Consider the following 27669-nt stretch of genomic DNA (forward strand, 5'->3'; position numbering starts at 1 on the left):
ATTCTGAAAGCAGCATCTAAGAACGACCATTTTACTGTGGAACGGAAAGTGGTCGCTCCAGAGAGATTTCACTGTATTTCCATTTTGAGTTATTTGAATTTTTTTCTTCTTTTTTCAAGCGTATTATATTCCAAGTCAGACGGTGCTTCAAAAATGTGTAGAAAATATGCAGGATATTTATTGTTGAAAACGGTAATAATAATTACGATATAAAAATGAAATTTAGAATGGAACATTGATTAAAAAAAAATAAAAGAATTTTTCTGAAGACTCAAAATATTTTTTTTTAACGTTAAAACGCTAATAAAATAACTATTTTTTTTAGAGAGTAAAAGAAATTATACATTCTAGTTATTAAAGCAAAGAAAAATCTAAACCAGAGGTTAATGTGATTAAGGTTTGTTATCGTGAAAATATTATCTTAATGTTACAGAAAATTTTGTTTTATATTTGTATATGTTCTTGGTTCCTTGGAAAAAAAATCGAAAATTAGAGAAATTTCCAAAATGGAAGTTCGTTAAGTCTGACTGTAGGTATTTTATCCTGATCATGTAAAGTCTTTGAAATCTATTTTGCATTTTGTTCATGTATATAGTCCTTTAAAATATTCTTTTAGTGTTTAAAAAGTACTTAAAAGGTGCTAATTTTTTGTTGAAAGATATGGCTTGACACCTTGGAGAAAGATGGATCTATTTCTTATATTTTTTCGAGTCACCTACCACAACTTAAAGCTATGTAATTTCTTGTGAGAAATCTTTCTGTTTCGACTACATTAGTATCTGTGTGGTTTATAAATAAAACAATGACTATGTTTATGCTTGTGTGACGAATGAAATGAAGCTTGTACTGCATAAGTATTTGTGTGATCCACGAATAAAATGAACCTTGTACTGCATAAGTATTTGTGTGATCCACGAATAAAATGAACCTTGTACTGCATAAGTATTTGTGTGATCCACGAATAAAATGAACCTTGTACTGCATAAGTATTTGTGTGATCCACGAATAAAATGAACCTTGTACTGCATAAGTATTTGTGTGATCCACGAATAAAATGAGCCTTGAACTGCATAAGTATTTGTGTGATCAGCGAATAAAATGAACCTTATAATGCATAAGTATTTGTGTGATCCATGAATAAAATGAACCTTGTACTGCATAAGTATTTGTGTGATCCACGAATAAAATGAACCTTGTACTGCATAAGTATTTGTGTGATCCACGAATAAAATGAGCCTTGAACTGCATAAGTATTTGTGTGATCAGCGAATAAAATGAACCTTGTAATGCATAAGTATTTGTGTGATCCATGAATAAAATGAACCTTGTACTGCATGAGTATTTGTGTGATCCACGAATAAAATGAACCTCGACTACATAAGTATTTGTGTGATCCACGAACAAAATGAACCATGACTACAAAAGTATTTGTGTGATCCACGAATAAAATGAAAATCGACTACATAAGTATTTGTGTGATCCACGAACAAAATAAACCATGACTACAAAAGTATTTGTGTGATCAACGAATAAAATGAACATTGACTACATAAGTATTTGTGTGATCCACGAATAAAATGAAAATCGACTACAAAAGTATTTGTGTGATCCACGAATAAAATGAACATTGACTACATAAGTATTTGTGTGATCAACGAATAAAATGAACATTGACTACATAAGTATTTGTGTGATCAACGAATAAAATGAACATTGACTACATAAGTATTTGTGTGATCCACGAACAAAATGAACCATGACTACAAAAGTATTTGTGCGATCCACGGATAAAATGAACCTCGACTACCTAAGTATTTGTGTGATTGATGAATGAAATAAGCATAGACTATGTTAAGTATTCAGTTTTATTCATAGAGCATATTTGGTTAAATTAGCACATTTTTGGTTTCACGATGTTTAAACAATATACATATTTCTAAATTGTGCAAGAAAATGTGAACTTGATCAGCCACAAATGAATGAGTGAATAATTGCACCAAATGGTGAAATCATTCTTGTTATTCATCATAAATTAGGTTAATAAATTTTTTTGTTGATATCAATGAGATGATATTAGAGGAAACATTACCTACATAATGGTATAAAAAGTATTGTTTTTCTTCAGTTTTTTTTATTATTATTTACAATTTATTTACGAAAAATGTGAGAATAAATGTAGGATAAAAACACAGAACAGGTGATAAAAGAATTTACACTTTTAACAAAAATAGTAAAATAACAATTCAAATGTTTAATTACAATAATAAATTATTATGATTATTTTTTTAATTTTAAGAAAATTTTTTTCAAGCAAGTCAAATAATTCTCTAATGAACTCATCCGAATTTTGCACATGGTCTTCGAAATATTATTCCCTGCGATAGTAAAATGCATGTTTAAATAGTAGAAAAGTTTAGTGCAATATAAAGTCACGTTTTATACAAGTGTTTAAACCAAACTGTTCCTTTGCATTTCTTCCAGCTAGGTTTTTGGAAGTTTTAGGAATCTCCACTAGATTAAATGCAAAAAAGAATAATAATAAACACTTTCTTTTTTGCCTACATGGCAATCATCATGTTTTATCTAAAATTATTCTTAAAATAGTCTCTCGTTTTAATTACTCTGGAGTAATTTAAAAATGCTGCTTACTATTTTTTTGCCCCTTATTTGATTTGAATTTTAAAATCTGATCTTAAATAATTCTCCCAATCATGACGTTTAAAAAATTGAAGACTTGGTAATCATTTAGTGATTTGCACTGTAAAAAAAAATTGGTGCAATACCTTGACATTTTTTGTGTGAATTAAGCATTGAAAAACTGAAAAAACTGTGTGAATGAACATTTCCTTTCAAGTTAATACCGAACAGAGCGTTCCTACACACATTAAAGAGTGTATTTTAAGCAAAGCATCAACAATGGAGAATCTCACACTAAGCTCCCTATATTTACACTATTCATGAATTACTTTTGCCACCGATAACGCCAATTTTGGCATACTTTGGATGTCGCCAACAGTTTGTTTACAATCAATTACGAAATTGTTGTTATTTTCTGTGCTGTCCCAAACGTTCGCCCATTCGAAATGCATGCGTGCTTTTAGATGCGTATTAAGGGTAATTATATTTAAATATCAATCAATTGTATTAAATATTTTTATAATACTGAATTTCCATACGCTTCTGTTAAACACTGTTTATCTTAAGAATCAGTGTATATGCTACGGTGATTAACCGAACTCAAGAGAGTGTCTACTTTCACCGGTGAATGTCAACAATCACATAGTCGCTTTGGTGAATGTCAGAAATATTTGTTATATCCAATTTGATATTAACTTATTCGTTGATATTATTATATTTATTCGATATTTTAATATCTGCTGAGGATAGATTAGGAGAAACATATCAGTGTTCGGAGCACCTGTTAAATGCATACTGGGCAGATCTGTACAAGGCATACCGGGCAATACCGGGTAGGGCATACCGGGCAAATATTTACCAAGCAGTGGCACTTGACCTTAAGTAAGTATTAAAAAAAAAATTAAGTTAATTCCCACTTAGTTACTTTTTATTAAATAATTACAATTTTATCTCCCATATAAAACTATAATTAATTTTTGAAATTTAATTAATTAAAGTTAATTCATGAATTAATATTTGAAAAAAACTGTATTAACATCAAGTGCCACTGCAAGTTTTAAAAAAAGTATTTGAACTGGATGAATAAAAAGTATTTTATGAACGATTAAAAATTTGAACAAGATATAGGAATAGAGTGAACTAATAGTACGAATTGAAAAAGCATTGATGTAGGGCATACCGGGCAAATATTTACCAAGCTCTGAACCTTAAAACTTCAGAGTAGAGAATAACGGGCAATGACGTTCAACTAGACCTAGTACATACTTCTCGGACATTTGCCAAAGCGACTATGTGATTGTTAACATTCACCGGTGAAATTCAGCAATCATCAATTTCTATCAATCACAGTAACATATTTATGTTATCTAAATTAATCCGTACTGTAGCTATAAATTTCGTCTTGCTAAATTCATTCGATTTCGTAATATTCATAAAATGGTGGTAGTATTTCGCCAAGTATTTAAGAAGAACTTTCTTGGAGCTTCAATGCACTAGAAACTATCTTTTTTTCTTGGTGTAGTGACACACCAAGAAAAAAGGATAGTTTCTAGTGACACAACATGAAAAAAAGGATAGTTTCTAGTGACACAACAAGAAAAGAATCAAAATGTATATGTATTTTCTTACTGCACCTCTTTGTTATAAAGTAATTGTGGTGTGAAAATGCACAATTTTTTTTTTTATAATGCAGCACGAATTCTTCTGCAAAAAGAGTAAAAGTTGACAATTATTCTATAACTCGTTATTGTGTCCGATGAAAAGAATAAAATTCTAATTTTTAAGAATAACTTACGGAAAGGATTTAGATGGTCGTATCAGAATTTTAATTTTTTTATTGTTATAAAGTAATAATTAGTGTCTAGAAATTTTATTAAAAATTATTATTTTTCAAAAGTCGTAATACGAAAGATAATTATTCAATTAATAACTTATAATGAATATGAGTTATCTTTGGAGTTAATTTTGCATCAGATTTTCAGTTAAAGAACGAGCGAGACATAAATAAAAACGATTAATACCTCAAAGTTTAAAAATGTTGGTATCCTTTAAGTCGAATATGGAATGTTTTTTAAAACCACTTTAAAAGCTTTTTGTGTAAATGTATGAAGTATGATTTGCGTCTTCGACATTGTTTCAAAGCCCTTATTGAAATAATTAAAATTAATGAAGCAAAGTCATGAAATACTGGTGTGCATAGAAAATATTCGTGTAGCTGGTAAAATTACATGTATATATATAGTTGTTACCATGTATACTTGTTACCATGAATGACAGAAATTGGTGGTTGCTGACTTCTGCCGGTGAATGTTGACAATCACATAGTGGATTTGGTAAATGTCAGGAAGATATACTAGGTCTAGTTAAGTGCTACTGTCTGATATATATTTGTCCGGTATAACCTACACTGATGTTTCTCCTAATCTTTCCTCGGCAAATATTAAAATATCGAATAAATATAATAATATCAGCGAATAAAATAATATCAAATCGGATCTAACAAATATTTCAGACATTCACAATAGCGATTATGCATTTATTGATTGACATTTACCGGTGAAGGTCGACATTCTCTTGATATTGGTCATTCACGGCAAAATAGTTTCTCAAAATTTTTAGATATCAAGGTCACTAAGTTCCTTTTGACAATGGTAAATAACTTATGAATTCTAAAATGATCATAGTAAAATCTAACATTCCGAAATGCATCATTAGTGGTGAATAAATAAATAAATAATAATTAAAAACAAATCAGTCACTTGATTATGTTAGAAAAAATATATAGTAATCCTTTACGGTACCGTGTTGTATAATGATACCTTTGTAACTTAAAACATTATTAGTAACTTATAAATTAACAGTGTGTTGGGATAAATAATGCAAAAAAACTGGCAAAAAAAAGAAGCAAGACTTTCTGCATTATATGAAAACTTAGGGTATTTTGTTTGTTTGCTACTCTTTCAAGCATTTATGACGTTTCAAAATTAAGGTCAAAAATTAGCTTCAAAATTAGCTTCCGTAGAAAACTGCTACAAATATGTATATTATTTTTTTACTATTTATGTTCAATTCACATTAAGAAAATATACTTAGAAAGCTTTTTAAAAATTGCGATGTTATTAAATTTACAAAGGCAGTTTTTGTTGTACGTTCTGCCGATAAATTTAAAGATCTATTTCATATGCTAACGATGTTAATTTCAAAATTGATAAAACTACTACTAACTGGAAAACTAAACCTAGTTTTTTTCAATCAATTTATAATTTATGAATTATTAATGAATTTTATAATACCCTAGTTATGGGAAAAATAACTTCTTGATTAGGACTTTTTGTTTTGTTTGCAAAAGATAGACATAATTTTTTTGAGTTTTTCAAGTTGATCAACTTTACCAATACAATGTCAAAAATAATGACTCAGATAATTTAAATGATTCAAATAATTTACATTTTTCATTTGAAATGGAGCAGTCGTGAACAAAAATAGTGATTCAAATGATTTAAATGATTCTGATAATTTAAATGATTCATATAATTTAAAAGATACAAATAATTTCAATTCTTTATTTGAAATGGAGTAGCCGTGAACAAAAATAGTGATTTAAATAATTTAAATGATTCAAATAATTTAAATTTTTCATTTGCAATGGAGCAGTCGTGAACACCCAACACTTAGCAAATGTAAGAACTAAAAAATAAGTTAGTTTCTAACACGGGATGTAAGAAAATATAAAGTAACAAGAAAGTATTTTTTCAGAAACAATTTCGGTCGGAATTTTTATTTTACTTATTTAGTTATTCAGCTTGGAGTAAAAGAAAAATATTATACAGACAGATTATAGAGAGATAAATGGTGTAATTATTTTTTTATAAAATAATTTATAAATTTTTTAATTTCTACTGGTTCTAAATCGTTTGTTCAGAAAAAAATTACTGATTATGTATCTGCCTAATTAGTAAGTGTTAATAAATTCATTGTTTACATTAGTTTTGTGCGCTCTTTTAATATTACATTGATATTTTCCCAAATCTAGATTAAAAATATAATATCAAAACTGTAAATTGATTTTTCATACGAATAGTAATCCCAATGTAACGAAATAATATTTGTTAATGTTGAAAATTCGTAATATCGGTATAACGAATTTTCATTATTGCGTAGAAATAGCTTCGGTCCCATGGAATTCGCTAAAACGGGATCCGACTGTATTCGAACTTAAAAAATCGATGCATCACATATTTATTTATTTTAGTATTATTTATTATTGTATTACAGTTCTAATTCCATTTTTTTTCATTAGAAATAATAAAAAAAAGCATTATTGAATTTTTTTTATTTCATTGTTTTTTTATGCAATAAAAATAATAAATATTTACACAAATCGACTGCAATCTTCTGTAATTAATAGAAAAAGTGCAAAAAATTTCTACAACAGAGCAAGTTCTGTGCTTTGGGTGCTCGCGACAACCATATGGTAGCGAGTTTCTTTGGCTTCGTACCGGAAATGTCAATAAACACTAAACTTTCGACTAAAGAATTATAACTTCCTTTTTAAACCAGCAGACATTAGACATTTTAAGTTCTTGCGGGACTATTTCAAACAACAGCTTGAAGACGTGTGATATCCATAATTTTGAATAACTACATAAAATATCGCCAAATAAATTATTCAATTTTCATATTACAAGAAAAATGTGTGCAAATAAAACTTGTACACTTTTGAATTAATTAATTTACAATAAATAAAGTCAATGATAATACTACCGCCGAAGAGGCCATTGATTTGCTAAAACTTTGTTTTCACCGATAGGAGTTTTTTTCCACACAAAACATAATACATTTTTGTTTTTACATAAATTAATTTATAAGTCATAAAGTTTTAAAGGTTTTGCTGTACACTATGCCTTAAATGACTGTCATTTCCTATTAACGGTGACCGCTGGGAAGGGGGAGGACTGCAGGGCACCACTAAAACGTTCCTGTCCTCTCCCTCCTGAAGACGCAGTCTAAGTTCTAGTTCGTCCTCTTCTGACTCAGAATCAGAATGATCTTGTCCTAGTTTAGTGTCTCCTACAGGACTGCTGGGTGCACTGTAATCACTGGGGGACACATCACTGGATTGGCAAGAGTCCGGACTCGCCAACTGGGATCTCACAAGAAAACCAACTGGCTGGGTGACATAGGGAGGGAGGGAGGCCCGATCTCCTTTGCTAACCCCTTTGTCCTCTGCTAGAATGTTCTCTATGCTGAAAGGATTCACTTTCTGTCCCACCAACAATTGGGGTGGTCGGTGGTGCAGGTGGTGAAAGTCACTCAGAACTTTGGTTGGGGAGTTGCTGTTGGTGGGGTAGTCGTCTCCAGAGTTGTCGTCGTCGTCCTCCATGGAGCAGACGTTGACGTCACCCAGACTGCTGCTGCCTCCACTGTTCGTGCAGTGCGTGAGGGGTCCTTTGCTGGCCCTGGTCATCGCGTCCACGACGTCGAAACCCATCGTGCCCAGAAGAGTGTAGGTTTCGACGCCCACGAGATCCCTGGCGTCTTTTAGCTTGTTGAGATGCCTCAGCTCTCCTAGCGTTTGGTAGATAGCTTCACTGTAATAGAAAAATTCGAATACAGTAATAGTCACATATACATTGACTTAAAAAGTTTTAAAATTTATGGCGATATATCCTTATTGTGATCTGTCGTGCCATCAACAATCGCCAAGTTGCCTGATAGATTTTAAACATACAATTAAAGAAAAAAAAACACATGCACAAGTTTACCAGGTAGTGATTGCGAGATATACCTTTCGAGTTGGTCCCTCTCTGTTTTTTGTTTTTTTTAAAGGTTCTCACTGCCCGGAAGTTGTCTAGTCCTGGCAATTATTCTGCCACAGATCACGAAGATGAAATCTTCCCAAATTTATGGCAAAAATAGAACTATTCCTATTTACGGACGAGATATGGCAATAAAGCTTCCACAATGTTTATTTTGAAATAGCTTGTAATACAGAGAGGAATGACTTGGAATAGCATTGGAACAACAATGGAGCAATTTCGTAAAAACTATCAAGTTTCTGATTCATTGAAAACAATTAGTAATTTTTTGTTCTAATTTGTTTTCAGGTGGCCCTTGGTTCATCGCCAAGTTAGTTTCTTGGATAAGCGATGTTGTTTCATTTATGGTAACGCTCATAGAAATCTCTAAATAAGGTAAATCGATATTTCCTTTATTAATACGCATATTGGACAACATACACTTCTAATGTTGTTTCATTTTGATATAAAATGCATTTTATTCGTTTAATGTTTCTATTATGTTTTGTTTTTGGCGTCATTTTTTTTTTTAATTTTTTTTTTTGTCAATTTACGCCCAAGGATGACTGTAAATGAATTTTTGCTAGTTTTCTGTATTACTAGAGTCTACTGTCTCCTGTTCCGCTCAGCTCTAGCAGTTCCTTTCTGATTACTTCGCGACCTGTGCTTGCTCACTAGATTCTAAGACATAGTAGTCCAGTATTTTCGTTTAAGCAATACGCTAGTATGAGAATCAAAACTGCCTGGCAGTTTTGGTCTATCTACATTGTCTATGCGTATTGTCTATTTTTTGACAGCAAATTTATGTGTTCTTAGTTATTGCGGAAATGTTATACAGAAAATAGTTAATATCTTATCTATTATTAGTTAATATCTTTCATCAATTTTTTTTTTCATATAAAAATATACTGAGCTTACCAAATCTAATGACTTAATCCTGTTGTGTTTTCTTTAAAAATTGAATTTAGATCAGGAAAGCTTATCTCGATTAAAAATAATATTTATGCTGATATTTGATGATGTTTTGTACCAACACATGGCGGAAATTAAAATTTAGCTCACTATGTCAATCAATATGTCAGTCACATGCCTTAAACTTTGTTTGCCAATAAAAAAATAATAAATAACAATCTTAAAATGCCGGGTACTTACGATTGATGATCCCGCACCTTTTTCTTCGTAAACGTTAAGCAAATAATTTCATGATTCGATTCGATTTTGCAAATAATTTCATAATTCGAATAGGTAACAATAATAATTTTGATCATTGTTTGTTCAATCAAAATTAACATAAATTTTAATTTATGTTAAGGTACTAAACAATTTGCCAAAGATAAGAATTTAAGGTTGCTCACTTATTCGCTCATAAACATAACGTATTGAGTTTACAAAAAATATTATATTTCGATTTGATAAGGGCAACAATTTTATTTATGCTTTTCCTCTTATTCCCCAAACTCCAAAATCGAATATATATATATTTCAAAATGAATCGCGCAAGTGATAAGCGCATATTTCGGTCATCTGTATTTTGATTGGCTGTTGTTTGAATGAAAGAAAATGATTACAATTTTGTACTCGAGTAAGTTTGAAAACTGTCATCAAATACCTTGTCACTTTTATTCAAAGGGAAGAAAATTCAATTTAAACTTGATTATACTGTCATCTCGTAATCTTATCCTTTAACTTATTTTATAATTGTGTAAACGAATTTTATAATTGTGTGTAAAACTTGTACAACTTGCTTTAAAAGGCGAAAAGTAAATTTAATATTAAAGGGTCCAAACTTCGGACTGCTCTCCTGATCAAATTATGGGGAGACTCTATTTTCCAGATTGTGGCTACATCTTATAATTGGGGAGTCAAAAATATGAATCCGTTGAAAGAAACGTTTTTCAGAGAAAGTACGTTTTTGTGTCTGATTTCGCATCTTAAAATATCGTCTAATTAGTTAGCATATTCGGGGTCACTTTCTCGAATCATTAACACCAGATTGCCCAAGGAAGTCATTTTGACTGCTTTTTATTTTCAATTAGAAAAACAATGATGTATATAATGACACAATTTCTTAGAATTTTGTGACTTTTTGTGCATCATATATATTTTTTTATTCTTGATATTGACTAATAACTTGTTGTATAACTGTAAATAATATTAAAAATTAATTTTAAACAAATTTCTTTACACATTAGTTATTCTTTCACAGCCCAGTCCTTTTGACTGCTTTTGGGAAATGTAGGTATGTACTAAGTTTCAGTCTTTCTAGTGTTATGATTGAGTCTTAGAACGTGAAGATCCGATCATTAGATGAAAAGTTGTTCCCTGTTTTTGGAACACTGTGAACACTGAAAATAAGAAGTTCTACATTCGTTGTTTACTCCGATTTAAACACGAACTTGCTGATTTATTTAGAAAGGGCTTCTTAGAATTCATCTCGTATGAATAGTTCTGTTTTGATGGCGTAAAACGTTTTAAAATTTATAATAGAACAAACAGTATATTTTCCAGTTCAGGCAGAAAACGTATTTCACATATACTGGGTTGTTAAGAGACAAATTCTGTCAGAATATCTCCCTGCATTTCTAGTTTCATTTTAATACTTGAGTAAGTCGGAGTGATAAAAATAAATCGTTCCGTCCTCTTTCGATTTAGTATACTGAGAGCAATTTAAATCGTCTGCAAACAGGTGAAGTCACTCTATGAACATTTCCCGCTTTTTAGGGAAGAAACCGTCTTCTTGGATTTGAACCATTAGTCAGGGATGCGCGTGACAGTCCCCTTAAATTTGTTTACTTATTACGAATGTTTTTTGCCCGGGAAAATAAATAAAGGTTTAAATAAATAGCGCTACTCTAATTTTGCATATTTTTATAATCCTGAATAAATAAATTTTAAAATAAATAAACTATTTAAACTTCATTTATGGAATGAATTTTCAGATAAATAAGCAAATTAAACTTAATTCATGGAATAAATTTTCATATAAATAAACAATTTAAACTTAATTCATGGAATAAATTTTCAGATAAATAAACAATTTAAATCTAATTCATGGAATAAATTTTCAAATAAATAAACAATTGGAACTTAATTCATGGAATAAATTTTCACATAAATAAACAATTTAAACTTAATTCATCGAATAAATTTTCACATAAATAAACAACTTGAAATTAACGCACTTTTCATGTTTTAAACTATTTTTCTGAAATGAGGTTATCTGGAATTTAAAAGGGATATGGGACTTAAATATTTAAAAAAAATTTTAAACGTCTCTTAATTTGGCTTGATTTTTCTACACGGATGAAAATTATTAATTGTGTTTTCCAAAATTCTTTCGCAAAATAATTTTAAAAAAAAGCCACTTGTTAAATGCTTTACCCTTAAGACGAACTATAATTTTAAACTATGTTTACCATCATGCAGGCTTTAGAACGCACAAAACGAACTTAAATATTTAAGAAGTTATTAAACTTTTCTTAAAAATTGCCAATTTCGCGAGATATCCTCCCCCCCTCCTCATCAGGATAAAAATCAATCTATAATTCTAAATTTTGGCAAATTTTGATTAGGCCGGATAATCCATCATTGGATTCTTAAAGATATAGTCTGAGGCTATACACAGTACATCCACACAGTAAACTCATAGCAAGAAAGCGTTATTTTATATATATGCGTTATGGAATAGCAAGAAAGCGTTATTTTATGCGACGACAGAGAATCTTCGATTGTATTGTCCATTAAAATTTCAAGACAAGGTGGATTTTAGCTGAGTATACAAGACTTTGCGAAAAGAAACCTTATAATTATCTAGATTTATGATTATTTTCACCCTAAGATTTAATTTATTCAAGGATTTTTTAACGTTTGAAAACCTTAAGTCAACTTCGATTTAAGGTTTTTATTTAGAAGGTTGGTTCTTAAGGTTTTGCATTAGGGTAACTTGCGTAGAATAGAGCAGATTGCCACAGATCTCGTTTTAAGGTTACAAGGTTTATACGTAAACCGCACAAGAAACCTTTTTTGGTTTACATTAAAAGGTTTTTGCTGAGTTAAAATATACCTTATTTTGATATCTTAGATACATTGCCTTGTTTTTTAAGATTAATAAAATAAACAGGATAAAGTAACCCAATGGTCTTATTATTAATTCTAATCACTAAGGCCCGGATTTTGATGACATTTGCATTTTTGGACATTTTTTGTCCTTTAGAGCATTTGTTTAGATTTATAGGGCATTTTTCATTAAATTGTTTGATTTATTTTGCATTTTAAAACATTTTTTAAATTTTTTGTTAATTTTTTCCAATTTTTATTATTTATTTATCATTTTTTATTATTACACTGGCTTTCAAACAGTGAAGAAAATCTCTAGGATATTAACAGATGAAGCAACATCTTTTCAAATTGAAGAAGAATTGTCAGTAAGTGAGACCGTCTTTTTCAAGTACGCACCAATAACATCAGTAGACGTTGAAAGAAGCTTCTCCAGGCATAAAAATTTACTTTCAGACAAGAGACGCTCGTTTACATTTCAAAATATCAAAAAAAATTTAATAATCCAATGTAATTCTGATATTTAGTAATATTATGAGATGGAAGTTGTTATATTCATTAAAATTTCTATACAAAATGAAAATGTTTTGGAGTCAATATATTTTCCTTTTTTTTGTTATTTTAGGATAAAAAACATATTTTTCAAACTTTAATGAACGTAGAACAAGTATTGCATTGCTTTATATTTTTTGAAATGACTCCTAATAATTTTAAAGAGTTAAACATTGCTTTAGTTCAATATTTTTACTTTATTTAAGTCATGTCATAAGGCATTTTTAGCGCAATTTTCGCATTTTTAAGGGCATTTTTCGCACTTTTTAAGGGCATTAATTGGGATTTTTTAGGTCATCAAAATCCGGGCTCTACTAATCACTAACGCCACCTAGTATTTATTTCGTTTGAGTTGTCAGAAAACATTAAAATTTGTGTTATTAGTTTCTTTACCTTAGACTGGCCACATTGACTCCTGGCTTGACTTTCGCTTGTTGCAGTCTCTTTGCTTGTCTCTCCAGTTGCTTCCTGAGTTTCTTTTCTCTCCGATCTCTTTCTCTCTTCTGAATCTCTTCTGGTGGAATAGGATCTCCGGAACATGTCTGGGGGTGTGCATTGTGTGCCGGCCTGCCGGGACCTTTCTTTGTGTTTTCTTTCTTCCGCCACTTGGCGCGCCTGTTTTGGAACCAAACCTGCAATGAAAAAAAAAAAAAAAATGCCTGATCAGTGACTTAATTGGCACCGAATATGCAAAACTCATTACACCTTTGAAATTTCTGTAACGCTGTTTCAGCGTAGATTCCATTATTATTAAAAATAAAAATAATAATAATTAATAATTTTTGGGGTGGATCCTAGAATAGCCCACAACGTACTGATTTTTTTAAATCTCGACAAGCAAGTTTTTGAAATCTCGCCAAACTAATTTTCCGGAAGATATTCTAGGGAGATTATTTTGATCGTCCTATTACACCAGGATCACACTGTCAAAATTCTTAAACCTGATTGGTTATTTGATATATATACCTACGCGAAAGTTGAATTTCGTTAGAAAAAAGGTAAAAGGGTTTATTTTTTCGCCATTTATGGTTTTAATTTTTTTATTCTTTTTAATAATCAAAGCGCAACGTTGATCCTAGTAATAATCACCAACTTTGCGAGATTTCAAAAAGTCGCCAAGAGGTGGGGTATTCTAAGATTTTAACTGATTTTTGTTCTAAGTATCAGAACTTGTCAAATTTTTGTGTCTGATTTTAAGCTTAAACTATCATATTCATACATTAATTAGCGTATTAGCCCTAACCCTGAGACCCTTAAGACTGAGTTGAATAAAATGAAAATCCGATCATTAGATCAAACGTTATTCAAAGTGTATATTTTTTCTTTTTTTTTAAATTTTGAGCACTAGGTGCCGTAATCATCCCCTTGATAAACATTTTTTGCAAAATAAATAAATAAATAAAAAAGGAAGACATAAGCATACTCACGATAGCGGTTGCAAATTAATATTTAAGCGAAGAAAAAACGAAAACTGTAATAAAATGAGATGAATCAAAGGAAGGCTGAACTGGAAACATCATGTTCTATGATTTTATGTTTTATAGTAAAAAAAAATAATAATTTAAAAATAACTATCATCTTAATTAGAAAAACAAATAAATCTGAAATAAAACAGTATTGAGATCCGAATAATAATCAATAATTATAAGCTGATCTTTACATTACAGAATACCTAAAAGATAATTAAAAAATAATAATAAATCAGAGCATAGAAACTCATAAATAGCATTTTACATCTAACAGGAAAAAAGGAAGGGGGGGGAGCATAAGGAAGAAAAAAAAGTAAATAAATAAGCCATTAAAAGGCTTGAGAGGGGAGTTGAGGTGTTATAACTAAATGTCTTTGTTAGAGAATCTTGTGATAGGTTAATTAATTATGTCACACCTTTCGATTCATCACTGTTGGGGCGGGTGTATCTACCTCTTTCCCTCCCCTGACAGGCGAAACAAGGGAGGTTGAGTTTTGGCGGTTATTTTTTACGCCAGAATGCAATTAGAAGGTAGGGCCCCCTTCCCCTCTTTTACCACCCCGCCATCGTGCATTCATTCACCCCCCCCCCTCTCACTGCTTTAACCCTATATTCATATTTAGGATAAACCGTGCAATGCTTTGCAGTCTTATTTAAAGGTATAACGCAATAAATGAATTCTTATTTAAAGGTATAAGTCAATAAATGAATTCTTATTTAAAGGTATAACGCAAAAAAACATTGAAAAAACATTTTGTTGAAAGCAATGTACATAATTTGCTTATAAAATTATTAACTAACAATAATTCAATAGTCTCCTAACAACGAAGGACTCTACACAGCGAATTTCTCCCTAATAACAACATTTATATTGTAGCATTACTCAGAATGTACACCATATAATAAAGTCCGTCTATATAGAATTTTTCAGTAGTTTATCTTTTTGATTTCCTTTATTTTTTAAACACTTTAAAGGCTTTGTGTGCAACCAATTTGCTTCTGAAATTACTTGCATTATTGATCCTAGCATAGCATATGAAGGATTTCTTAACTTTCCTTTATAATTTGATTAATTTTATCCATGTTGCTTATTTTTTATATATACTTTTGAGCTTATCAAATGGACTTAAAATTCTGTAGCATTTTTTAAAGTAACTGCAAAAAGAAATTTTTGCATCCACTATAAACTAACGACCCACATTTTCATTTGTCCACTATAAGTGTATCAAATAATATTAGTTTAATAGCAGTTCAGATGAGATCGCTAAAAAAGACAACCGAGTTTTCATTGGCATACACTGGGCAGTGGCACTTGACCTTAAAAAAGCATTGACGTTTGGCTTACTGTTCAATGGCACTTAAATAGACCTAGTATATATTTCGGACATTTCCCAGAGCGAATATGTTATTGTCAACATTCACCGCTGAAAGTCAACAACCACCAATTTCGGTCATTCATAGTAACATATATAGTTGAATCCCGGTTTAACAAACTCCTATTTACCGAATCTCGCGATTTAACGAATTTTATGATGTTAATGAAGTAGATTTATTGAAAACAATGAATATCAACTATGACACAGAAGTCGATGATTATGAATCTTCAATGAAAACTGTTACTTTTTCTGATGCTTTGGAAACAGTGAAAACTTACCCAGATGTAAATTTCTTCTTTTCATGACGTTAAAAAAGAACTTTTTTAAAAGTAAGAAATCAGGGAAATAAGCAAATTGTTAAGCTTTAAAATTTCAAATGAATCTGTGCGTAATCATTCGTTGTATTTTAAGTTCCTAAATAAAAAGTGTAAGATTTTTATTTATTTTGTGTACATGCTTATTAGAAATGTTCGGATATTCCATAAGGTTAGTCAATTTTTTATTGATTTCTCCTCCCGATATTACGAATTATTCCCAATTTAGCGAATAATATTTTCGTTCTCTATGAATGCGTTAAGTCGGGGTCCGACTGTATAAACGTTATACCCAAGTAAAAATTTCTGATGGTTCTCCATTGATGGTCCAACGTAATATTGATGGTAACCATCAATAATTCCATCATGAACCATTATATTTTTTGATGGTAACCAACCTAAGTAACCATCACCCCAATGTAGGAATTCGGACTGATTATGATGGTCCAACAGAAGACTAACAACTTGTTTTGATGGTTTGTTCGTGTTAAACCATCAGAAATTTCCATCATAGTTTTTTAGAAATCAAATGTTGGAACGATCATGAACAACCATCATCCCAATGTAATAATTCGAACTGTTCTATAATGGGCCAATGTAAAAAAAAACCAAATTGTTTTGATGATATATTCCATCAAATCAATTTAGTTTTTCTCATAAAACCATCATGAAAATGTGCAGTTCGAACCCTCATGGACCATCATGAAATGTTGGGTCATGAGAATCAAACTTCGCTTGATGGTTAACCATCATAGTATTAAAGTAGCATTTTCAATCATGAAATGATGGGATTTTGCTTTCATATCAAAAACCATGAACACAGAATGGAAAAGTGGTGGATGATGGTGACCATCAAATGATGTTGGACCATCATGAATCGCACCATCAAGAATTTGGACTTGGGTATTATGCTTTGTATTTATATTAAAAATTTTATATTATTGTCAACAATATTTGAGAGTAGATGTACCGCACATCGTATTTAATTATAGAACAGAGAAAAACAACAAAAAAAACGAAAAGAAATAAATGGTTCGTAAAAACACATTAGCGTCGGATTGAGTGCACCTAAATTGAAAGAGTCGAATGGGAAGATTTGTGAATAAGTAAATGAGAAAATTCCAACTCAATCAACTCAAAGATGTTATCATCTCTATGCATCATAACTGAATGAAGACATCTGGTGTATGGGGCGGCACCTAAAACGTCACTGTTCAACACGGTCAATATATTAGCAAAAATATTATATGGAAGTTGGGAAGGGGGGGGGCAGGTATTTTGCGCGTTCACGCTTCGGGGGTAACCCCTCGATCTCTCACGCACATAGAAATCACGAAATGTGCCCGATGGTTGTCTAAGAATTATCGCAATTCTTCTCTCTCCCCCCTCTTCCATTTCCCGTGACAGCTTTTCCTTTGTGAGGATTAATTTTTTCCTGTTTTCAGGAACTCCTTGTTTAAAGAGATTAAAAGTAGTAATGTGCTCAAATTGATATTTTTTTTTTTTTTAATGAGACATTTTTTAAAAATAAGATTTTCAATGTCTGCCATTTCATTTTGTACGCATTGAAGAATGCATGTTAAAGGTTGTAACTGAAAAACCGTAATTAAAACGTCAGTATTTTATTAACCGTTATTGTCATTGTCTATAAAGTACAGAACATTGAGGAGGTATGCTATAGATAGATCAATAGTTCGATGCATTTTTGGCAATCATTTCAAAGGTAAACGTTGTCTACTGATAATTTTATATGTTTTTGCAATTGAGTTTAAGGCTGGCGATAAATAATTCCACGCCCTTAAAAAAAAAAAAAAAAAAAAAAAAAAAAAAAAAAAAAAAAAAGTCCTTAAATGCTAGAAAAAACAACAATTATAACCTACAGTGCCTGATCAAATTATTAGACGCACTATAATATTCTATGTAAAATCTTAATTATCAGGTGATACTTTACAGCTTTATTGTTTTTACCCCACTGAAACCGGTTTGCACTTGTTTGCGTTAGTGCATTTGCATTATTATGTTATTTTTTTTAACGTATTTCATTACAATATTAACTAATTGATACACGAACGCAAACAAGTGCAAACCGCGTAAAAAACAATAAAGCTGTATAGTATCACCTGATAATTAAGATTTTACATAAAATTTTATAGTGCGTCTAATAATTCGGCCAGAGACTGTACATGCTATTTTCGATAACCACCTGATTACACGTTCTTCGTATGAGATGAAAGAAGGTCATTATTGAATTAATTGATATTAATCAACGCTAAACAAAATTGGAAGACATATATCTATACAATTAAGTTAAAGCAGTTCCAATTTTTATATATTCATTATTATTTGTTCGCCTACCAGATTGCTTTGCGTTACTAGATTAGGCAAAACATGTTGTTAGAAGTTGATCGAAATAAAGGTTAACTTTATCCAGTACTGCCTGAATATCCGTTCGTTGCAGAGATTTAAAAGAAGAATAGAAAAGAATCATTAAACCAGTACTGAAAAGCACTGCAAATTCATTCGCAAAACTAAAGAACTCATACATAATAAGGCTAAAAAAATTCCAATTATTTATTTATTTATAACTGTTTGTTGATTTTTCAAGTGGCTTTACGCTATTAAGTTAAGTAAAACACGTTTTCTTTTTCTTTTTTTTTAGTTCATCCCTTTTGGATTAAAGATTAATTCAATTTTTGTTGGTTCCAACTATAATCAATTCATTTCTCTACAAATTTCCAACTCAACATCTCATCGATCGAGTAGTTATCCAAACCAAACGTTCAACAGAAAAAAAGAAAACATGAATTTTGGGTAATCGCCTTTAAAGTTTTTACAACTTTCCTCTTCGGTCTTTACGCTTTGTCTTAACATTTTGTTGGCGTGTGCTGCTTCCTCTGCAAGTGACGTGCTGTAAGTGCTCCGAGCGTTCGAGGCGATGTGCACTGCGAATTTTGCATAACTCGTGTTACCGATTCAAATACCAATCCCAAGGAAACCATCGTTGATGCCAAATAAGTGGTTATTTTGACTGTGTTTTGAAGAAAACATCCAAATAATCGAATTTAGTGATCGTTTTGATTATTCACACCTTCATTAATTTGTCTTTTGATAGGTCTTCGTATAGTTTAACTATGGTAAGACACGAATTATTGTTTGCCATGAATTATGCAAAAAGCGTTGTATATACTATATATATATATAAAATTTTTATGAAGAAATTTTTTTTATTAGTGCCCATATCTTAATAATATTTGGGGAGATTTCGATATTGTGATCTGTGGCAGAATAATTGCCAAGTGTTGGCAACTTCTGGGCAGCGGCACGCGAGAAATTGAAGAAAAAAAAAGCAGAAAGGGACCAACTAAAAAAGGTACAATTCGTAGCCACCCATAGGCAAATATCTACGTGTTTTTATTTATTCATTTTTTTTTTCAAAAAAATTGGCAAGTTTAAAATCTATTTGCCACCTTAGTGATTGTAGTTGGCGTAATAGATCACGATACGGAAATATCCCGTTAAATTTTTAAAAGAAAATGAGTTTAAGAATATTTTTTGAGTGCTCGAAAAATGCTCAAGAGGCTTTTATTTTTCGTTCAAAAATCTGACTGCGCTTCCTTGTATTAATTTTATTTAATAAATGAATCGAAATGTTCGATAATATTCGATTCATGAATGAAGAGGGGTGAGTTCTCCCCTCGTTTGGAGGATGCGTGATTTTTATCGGGCAAACACTTGCTGTGTTCCACGTCTGTCTAATTAACCATAACACGGGTATGATGGATGACAATCACGCCAGACATGAATCGAGGCGTGAATTCTGGCCAGATTGAGACATTAACCACCTCTCCTGATGACACACGCAGTAGGGTTAGATTGACACCAGGTATCTTCTGCACCACCCTCCCTTTCAAGTGACCAACTCCCCTTTTTTTCCCCAAACGAGCAATGAACATGGGTGCCTTAAACAAAAGGCTTTTTGGGTAATATACAGTGTGCGTATCAAGACCGATATCGCTCATACTTTGTATTTTGCCACGCAAAATTACATTCTTTGAGACCGTGGCCAAATTATTCGACGCACTATAAGATTCAATGTAAAATCTTAATTATCAGGTGATACTATACAGCTTTATTCTTTTTACGTGGTTTGCACTTGCTTACGTTCCTGTATGAATTGGTTCACATTGTAATGCAATACGTTAAAAATAAATACAAATAGGAAGTATGTGAAAAATCTCCTGAATAAAAACTCATTACATGTATGTTTAAATGTAAAAATATTGCATGTAAACTCTTGCAAAGCATGCAATTTTTAAAAATCTCCAGTGCGTCTAATAATTTGGTCTAATTATTAGAATATACTAATGTAGTACCTGATATAATAAATATTCTATATTTATATAATATATACTCTACTTTGTCCAATCGTTGAATTTATATCATTAACCAATTGATACACTAACGTAAGCAAGTGCAAACCGGCTTCAGTCACTTAAAAACAATATAGCTGTCTAGTAACACCTGATAATTCAGATTTAACAAAGAATCTTACAGTGAGTATAATAGTTTGACCAGGGACTGTAATGATGTAACAAATTGTATCTTTTACGATTCAAGCAACTAAATAATTAATAAAAAATTATTTTTTATTTGGAAAAATGAATTTCATAATTGTGTGCAAAACTTTTTCAATTCGCCTGAAAAGTTCTTCTAGGTAAGGCGAAATACGCAAGAAATAAAGACAATCTTTGGACCGATATAAAGACAAAGTGCTTCAGTCCAAATTATTGGGAATATATTTGGCAACTGTTCCTACAGTCCTATGGCCAAATTATTAGACACACTATAAGATTCTATGTAAAATTATAATTATCAGGTGATACTATACAGCTTTATTGTTCTTACGCGACTGAAACAGACTTGCACTTGCTTACTTTCGTGTATCATTTGATTAACTGTCACAATAAAGCCTTTAACAAACAACCTGTGTTCTGTGAAAATGAAAATCTTCATGCATTTTATTTTACCCATTGGCAAAATGGATCTTGGTTTGAATTTGATGGCGTCCACACACTTTTCAACTGTGTTCAAGAGTAAACTGTGCGCATGCGTCGTCATTGCATGCGTTGCTATGGCGACCGTTGCTGTTTTTTCTTTTTATTTTCACTAGCAGGCATTTTTAATGTATTTACATAATAGTAATTTAAAGTATTTTTATATTCTTTGTATTATTAACGTATAATTACTGACTTGACGGTGATTTCAATATAAATATGAATGCTGAAGAAGGATAAGTATTTTGTGACGTCTTGAAACACGTGCATAGGCAGGATTTGAAATACCAATCGGACGACAAACAACAAATGTGACAGTTTTTGCAGCCCATGATTTGAAATGTGGTCTCTAACGAAGTCAATCCAGTAAAAGATTCTGTGCTTTTTTTAAATTTTCCTTTTTAAAAATTCTAATCTTTTACAGTGTGTGTAGCGTTTTTAAAAAGTGCTGAAAGGTGCCTATTTTCGTTATTTAAAAGCTCTTAAAGGTGCTTTTATTTATGTTTATTTAAGAAAACAAGAAAGTTAATGCTAAGCGCTACTAGGAATCTAAGCGTACATATATTGGAGTATCAATTGGGAGTACTCTCAAGTATTAGTACGCCATGATGGAATTAAAGAAGGATTCATCGCAGTTTTCATCAATAAATCATCCCCAAACGATACCTGTTTTCACTCTACAGATAGCAATGAGCAGTTATTAGGATTTTTCATTATGGGGAAAAACCTTTTTCTCTCGAAGGAAACCCCAACCGACCATTTATGATCGTAAGGAAATGTTTGCAAAGGATGGGAGATATTCCAGAATGTTCTTTTTAGAACGCCCTCTACGATAGGATGTCCTTTCTAATGATCCCTTCTCTCGCATTTAATGGGGGAGCTTCCATCGCATTGAAAAACGGATGCTCTTCTATAAAACAGTTTTTGTGGGCAGGACCTGCAAATAAGATCATGGTTCGTTCCCATTTATTTCAATCTTAAGTTTAATGGATCCGAAATGTTCCAAGACTATGGGGCCTTAAATGACCAACCTTCTTCCGGCTCGGAATCCTGACTTAACAAATTAAGTTCATTAAGCAGCTGTGAATACACTAACGAAATACTATTAAATTAAACTACTTACTGTTACTACTTGACTACTATTATATAAAATTATGAGCAATTATAAAAAATTATTTTCTGTCTGGAGGTATGGTAAATTTTGTATGGATTTGACGAAACTTAAAAAATAACATTAACTATTATAATTAAATATATGTGAACCATGAAGGTTGTGTCCTACTATATAATAATCCGAGCATTAAATTCAGTTAATATTAATAAAATAATTATTCAGCGTGATTCACTTTTTATTTTTAAGTATAGCACTTCCGAAATGGGCTGTAAAAAAATCTGGGAAATAAGCTTAGAAGTCCTGATTCGGGAAGCGTTTTAATTCTGACATCCTTGAAATTTCGTGTCTTTAGTTTTGGATAAATCCTGCAGAAATTTTGTTTCTGTAGCTGAAAAAAATTGCAAAAGGAACGAATTATGTCGAAGACATAAAGCATTTCGAACTAGCATTTTAAATGTTGTTTCTAAAATTTTACAGTCGAGTGCTTACTTCTGGGTTGTTTCGAAACATTTTAAATGAAATAAAGCAAAACAGTGTGAATAAAGCACAAATATATAGTAATTTTTGCTTCGTTCACGTTGCCCATTTATTTTTTATCGTGTATTTCTGTAGCTTTATTTGTACTTAATTCACGTTGTTCCATATATATTCCAAAAAAAGATACAGTATTCTTTATGATGCGTAGAATAAAGCAAAACAACGTGAATAAAGCACAAATATAAATTTTTGCTTTATTCACGTACCTCATTTCTTTTTTATCGTGTATTTCTGTAGCGTTATCTGTGCTTAATTCACGTTGTTCTATATGCATTTTAAAATTCTTTATGGGACGTAGAATAAAACAAAACAACACGGATAAAGCACAAATATGTATTTTTGCATTATTCACGTTGCCCATTTTTTTATATTTTTTTATCGTGTATTTCTGTAGCTTTATTTGTGCCTAATTCACGTAGTTCCATATATATTCCAAAATTCTTTATGATACGTAGAATAAGGCAAAACAACGTGAATAAAGCACAAATATAAATTTTTGCTTTATTCTCGTTGTCCATTTATTTTTATCGTGTATTTCTGTAGCTTTATCTGTGCTTAATTCACGTTGTTCTATATGCATTTTAAAATTCTTTATGATACGTATTTTAAATAACGAAAACATTGTGAATAAAGCACAAATATATATTTTTGCTTCATTCACGTTGCCCATTTATTTCTCATCGTGTATTTCTGTAGCTTTATTTGTGCTTAATTCATATTGTTTTGCTTCGTTCTATGTATGATAAAGAATACCGTATCGTTTTTTGGAATGTAAATCGCGTTATGTAATTCACGTTACATTACAGGAGTTATTAGATTACGGTACTTTTAAGAGGAAAAGGACTGCAAGGAAAGAAGAAGAAAAAAAAGGAAACAACCTGACTAAATTATATGTGGGCTCACGGATTCGTTAGGTTTAGTTTTCTATATTTACTCAGTAGTCCTTTTTGACATTAAAGCTGGAACTACGATTAAATACCCTAAAAACAGACTATTACAACAGATGGCAGAATAGATGCCATTTCCGGTGTAATTCTGCCCTTCAAATTGGGCATAAGGAGGAGGAGGCCAGGGTGCTCAGGGACTCGCAAACGATAGGAAGGGGGTGCGGTAGTAGAGAGAGGTCATAGTTCGTTCCTGCCGATCATCAACTCAGTAGCTCAACAATCGCTTATTTTTCTTCACTTTTTCTTTGTTTTTATTTATTTATATTTCGACTGAGTACTTATTTTTTTTTTTACGATTTTCTTTTTTTGATTCTGATATATTTTTGTATAGACGGCTATTACTTAAAGCTTAAAGACGGGGTGTGCAAACCAAAGCTGGAAAAAGAAAAGAAAAGATAAAACGAGCTCGAGACGGAACTATTGTTATTAAAAATGATACGTTATTTAAACATTAAAGATATGGTATTTATTTTTATTTATTTATTGTTATTTTTTCGTCGTCTCTAGTTAAGATGTAAATAATCCCAGATTTAAGAGTTGTTTTTAAAAAATATTTTATTTGCATTTAAATTAAAAAATGTTTTTTTTTTTACAAAATCCAATATACAAATTACACTATACTCTCGATATCTCGAAGTTGAAGGGAAGCTAAAAAATTTTCGAGATAGCGAGTTTTCGAGATAAGTTCAGAACTAAATATGTTCTAAAGAGTAGAAAAGTATATTTTAAAATATTACTCTAAGAGGTAGCGTCATGAAAACATAATAACTACTAATGAATATATATGTAATGATAGTTGATTATAAGTCTAAATACAAGAATTATAATTTTATTTCTAAAAGAAAGACAAAAATAATTAAGCATTAAATAGAAAAGAATTGGCTTACAATGAACTTAACAGTGTAGTTTTTGAAAAAAAATTCATTTTCTATTTCGAAAAAAATTCGACAAAACAAGATTTTGAGAAGAAACTCTTCGATGTAGGAATTTAAATTAACATTATATGGATATGTAATGCTAAGGAGAAAAATATATTTTTTAAACATAACAAAGGTTTTCGAGAAATCGAGAATATACTGAATTTGTTTTGAAAGTTATTTTAAATTATTTGTTTCAAATTAATTTGTATAAAAATTTTATCAAATTTTCTTAGGAGGATGAGGTTAGAAAAGTTAAAATATTTCTTTTAATTATCTTACAGAAAATATCGTGTGTAATTTTCCCCCTTAAATAAAAGAGAGAAAGAAAAGAAATTATGCCAAATTTAACAATTTGGACTAAATCACTCGCTTTGGCAAGATTATGCTATTCGTTCGAAGCACGTCAGAACACTTTTTGGAAGAAAAAAAATCGAAAATTAAAGATAGTTTATACTAAGCCATACATATTATGTGGTTCACACATACTTGAAGTATACTTCTGTTTACTGAGCCATGCATATTATGTGGTTTATACATACTTTAAGTATACCTCTTTTTTATTGAACTATACATGTTAAGTGTTTTATACATACTTTAAGTATGTAAAAAGAGGCATAAAATTATGTAAAAAGTATGTAAAGTATTTAAGTATGTAAAAAGAGGCATTTAAGTAAAAGGAGGCATACTTAAAGTATGCCTCTGTTTTACTGAACCATACATATTAAGTGGTTTTTACATACTATAAGTATGCCTCTTTTAACTGAGCCATACATATTATGTGGTTCATACATACTTTAATTATTCCTCTTTTTACTGAGCTATACATATTATGTGGTTCATACATACTCTTTTTATTGAGCCATGCATATTATGTGGTTTATACATACTTTAAGTGCACCTCATAAAACATATATTAAAAGCATAACATTGATTACATCCATCGAATGTAATTTTAACAGACATTTAAAAAAAAAAAAAAAAAAAATTCTATTTAAGATTCATTCAAAAAATTAAAAACAAATCCACTTTAGAAAGATAATCTAGCGAAAAAAATTCCCCTCCAGCAAAATTATCATTACACAGACGTTTTTTTGTTGAATTAGAACTTTTTAATTTTCTTGGGAAAGTGCCTTTTTTTGAAATTCATTGCAATTGCGACATGTACTATTCCGTGTAGATAATTGGGCAGTTCGTGATCTCTGTTTCTTTTGACCACGAATTAAATCCAGCTTTAAAGCTCATTCATCGCTGAGTTTCTTAATTAACTTAAGAATTCTCGGAACAACAATGAATTGACTCTAAACAAATTATTCAATTTCGTCATTAGTTTCACTTCGATTCTTTTCGGGAAAATAAAAACTCGAGTTCCAATTTGCTCCAAATTGCCTTTTGAAAAAAAAAGAAAAAAAGCGACTTGGACTTTTGAAGTTATATCATGCGTGATTCCCACCCCCGAAAATAAACATTCTTTTTTTAATCTAAAAGGGAGGGTATCTATTGTTATTGTCGTGGAAGTCAATCGTAAATAATTACTCTCTTGGGAGAATAAAATAGTCCATTGAACAAGTAGTTATTGGTAATTATTTTAATATTCGTTCAATGAAGGTAAACTTATCATTTGTTTTGCTATCATCATTCAAGGATGAAATGGATAATAAGACTTAGGAATGGGGATAATTTGTACTATCATGATGCACAATAAATAGAGGAAATTTTTGCTTTATTAGAAAGATTCAGCAAATTTACGTTAGCTCTCTTACGCTTCCGTACGTAAGATTTTAAGTAATTGCGCATGCGTCAGTTCTGGTCAAATGCGCATGCGCCTGTGAAAAAATATCAAACTAACGTAAGTTATTAATAATTTTGAGTGGCAACGTAAAAAAGATTGTCGTTCTAAAGATTTTTGATAAAATGGTTGTTTTGATAGAACGCAGATATTTATTTTATAATTTTGAGTTATTTTTATAGCTTTGATAAATCGGGTAGATTTATTGGAAGCACGGAACACATAGGCCTATGAAAAAATATCAAACATACGTAAGTGAAAATGAGAGATTTTGCGAGAATCAGTAAGTTAAAAACGCTAACGTAATGGAATATCTATATTTAACTTTGACCACAAAATCAAAACAAACATTTACAATGGACGTAGACTATGCCTTGAAAACTGTAGCATATGATTCAAGATGCTTTGCTTTACGTAAAACTGCCGATCTGTGAGCAGAAAAATTAGGTAGATTATAGATTTTGATGAATTCATCGATAAAGAATGCAGCTTGTTATTATTATTTAAATTATTATTTTTTATTATTTAATTTCTTTTAACTAAATTGAATAGTTAAAATAAATATCACTTACAATTTTAAAACAGCGAAAATATATCTAGTTTCCTATGGAACTAACGCAATTAGACAACCATAACGTTATACGAAAACCAAAAAAAATTATTTATTTATTGAATGAACAGATAATTGAAAGATCACACGATTTATTTTTAAATTTCATACATTTCTTTAAATCCGCCTTCCATGTTTTTAGTCCGAAATTAGGCTTAAGCAGAAAACAACATTTAACAGCTATTAACTGTGTGCTTGTAGCTTTGTCTTGGTGGCGTAAATCACGCCAGTATAACATAAACATAACGTAGCATCTAAAATAAACTTGAGCATGCGCAGTTTGCTTTAAATCTTAAGTAAGGGAGAGTATAGAAGCTGCTGAAGTAAAAGTGCGAAGTAACGAATCAAGCTGTATTTTTAACAGAATGTCGAAAAACATGCAACTCAAATCCTCAAACGAGCTTTTTTTATATTAAGTCTTAGTTTATTTTAATAATTTCAAACTGCAGATACTGTTCTACTTTTATACATGTTATAAAAATTAGGAAGATTATTATTT

At 30.7% G+C, this 27669-nt stretch overlaps 1 protein-coding gene across 1 annotated transcript in view; it reads right to left on the reverse strand.

Annotated features, from left to right (window-relative positions):
* Window positions 1-6953: 6953 nt before the first annotated feature.
* LOC107449778 (uncharacterized) overlaps window positions 6954-27669 on the reverse strand; it is a 172539-nt gene continuing 151823 nt past the window's right edge. Inside the window, exons 3-4 of the mRNA XM_016065427.4 lie at window positions 13437-13675; window positions 6954-8228 (exon numbers count right to left, since the gene is read on the reverse strand). Of these exons, the coding sequence (XP_015920913.3) occupies window positions 7517-8228; window positions 13437-13675 (951 nt within the window). The 3' untranslated portion in view covers window positions 6954-7516. The remainder of the gene's footprint in view (window positions 8229-13436; window positions 13676-27669) is intronic.

This window comes from Parasteatoda tepidariorum, chromosome 3, assembly GCF_982258835.1.
Source record: "Parasteatoda tepidariorum strain Cologne lab strain chromosome 3, Ptep-v5.0, whole genome shotgun sequence".
Lineage (NCBI taxonomy): Eukaryota > Metazoa > Arthropoda > Arachnida > Araneae > Theridiidae > Parasteatoda > Parasteatoda tepidariorum.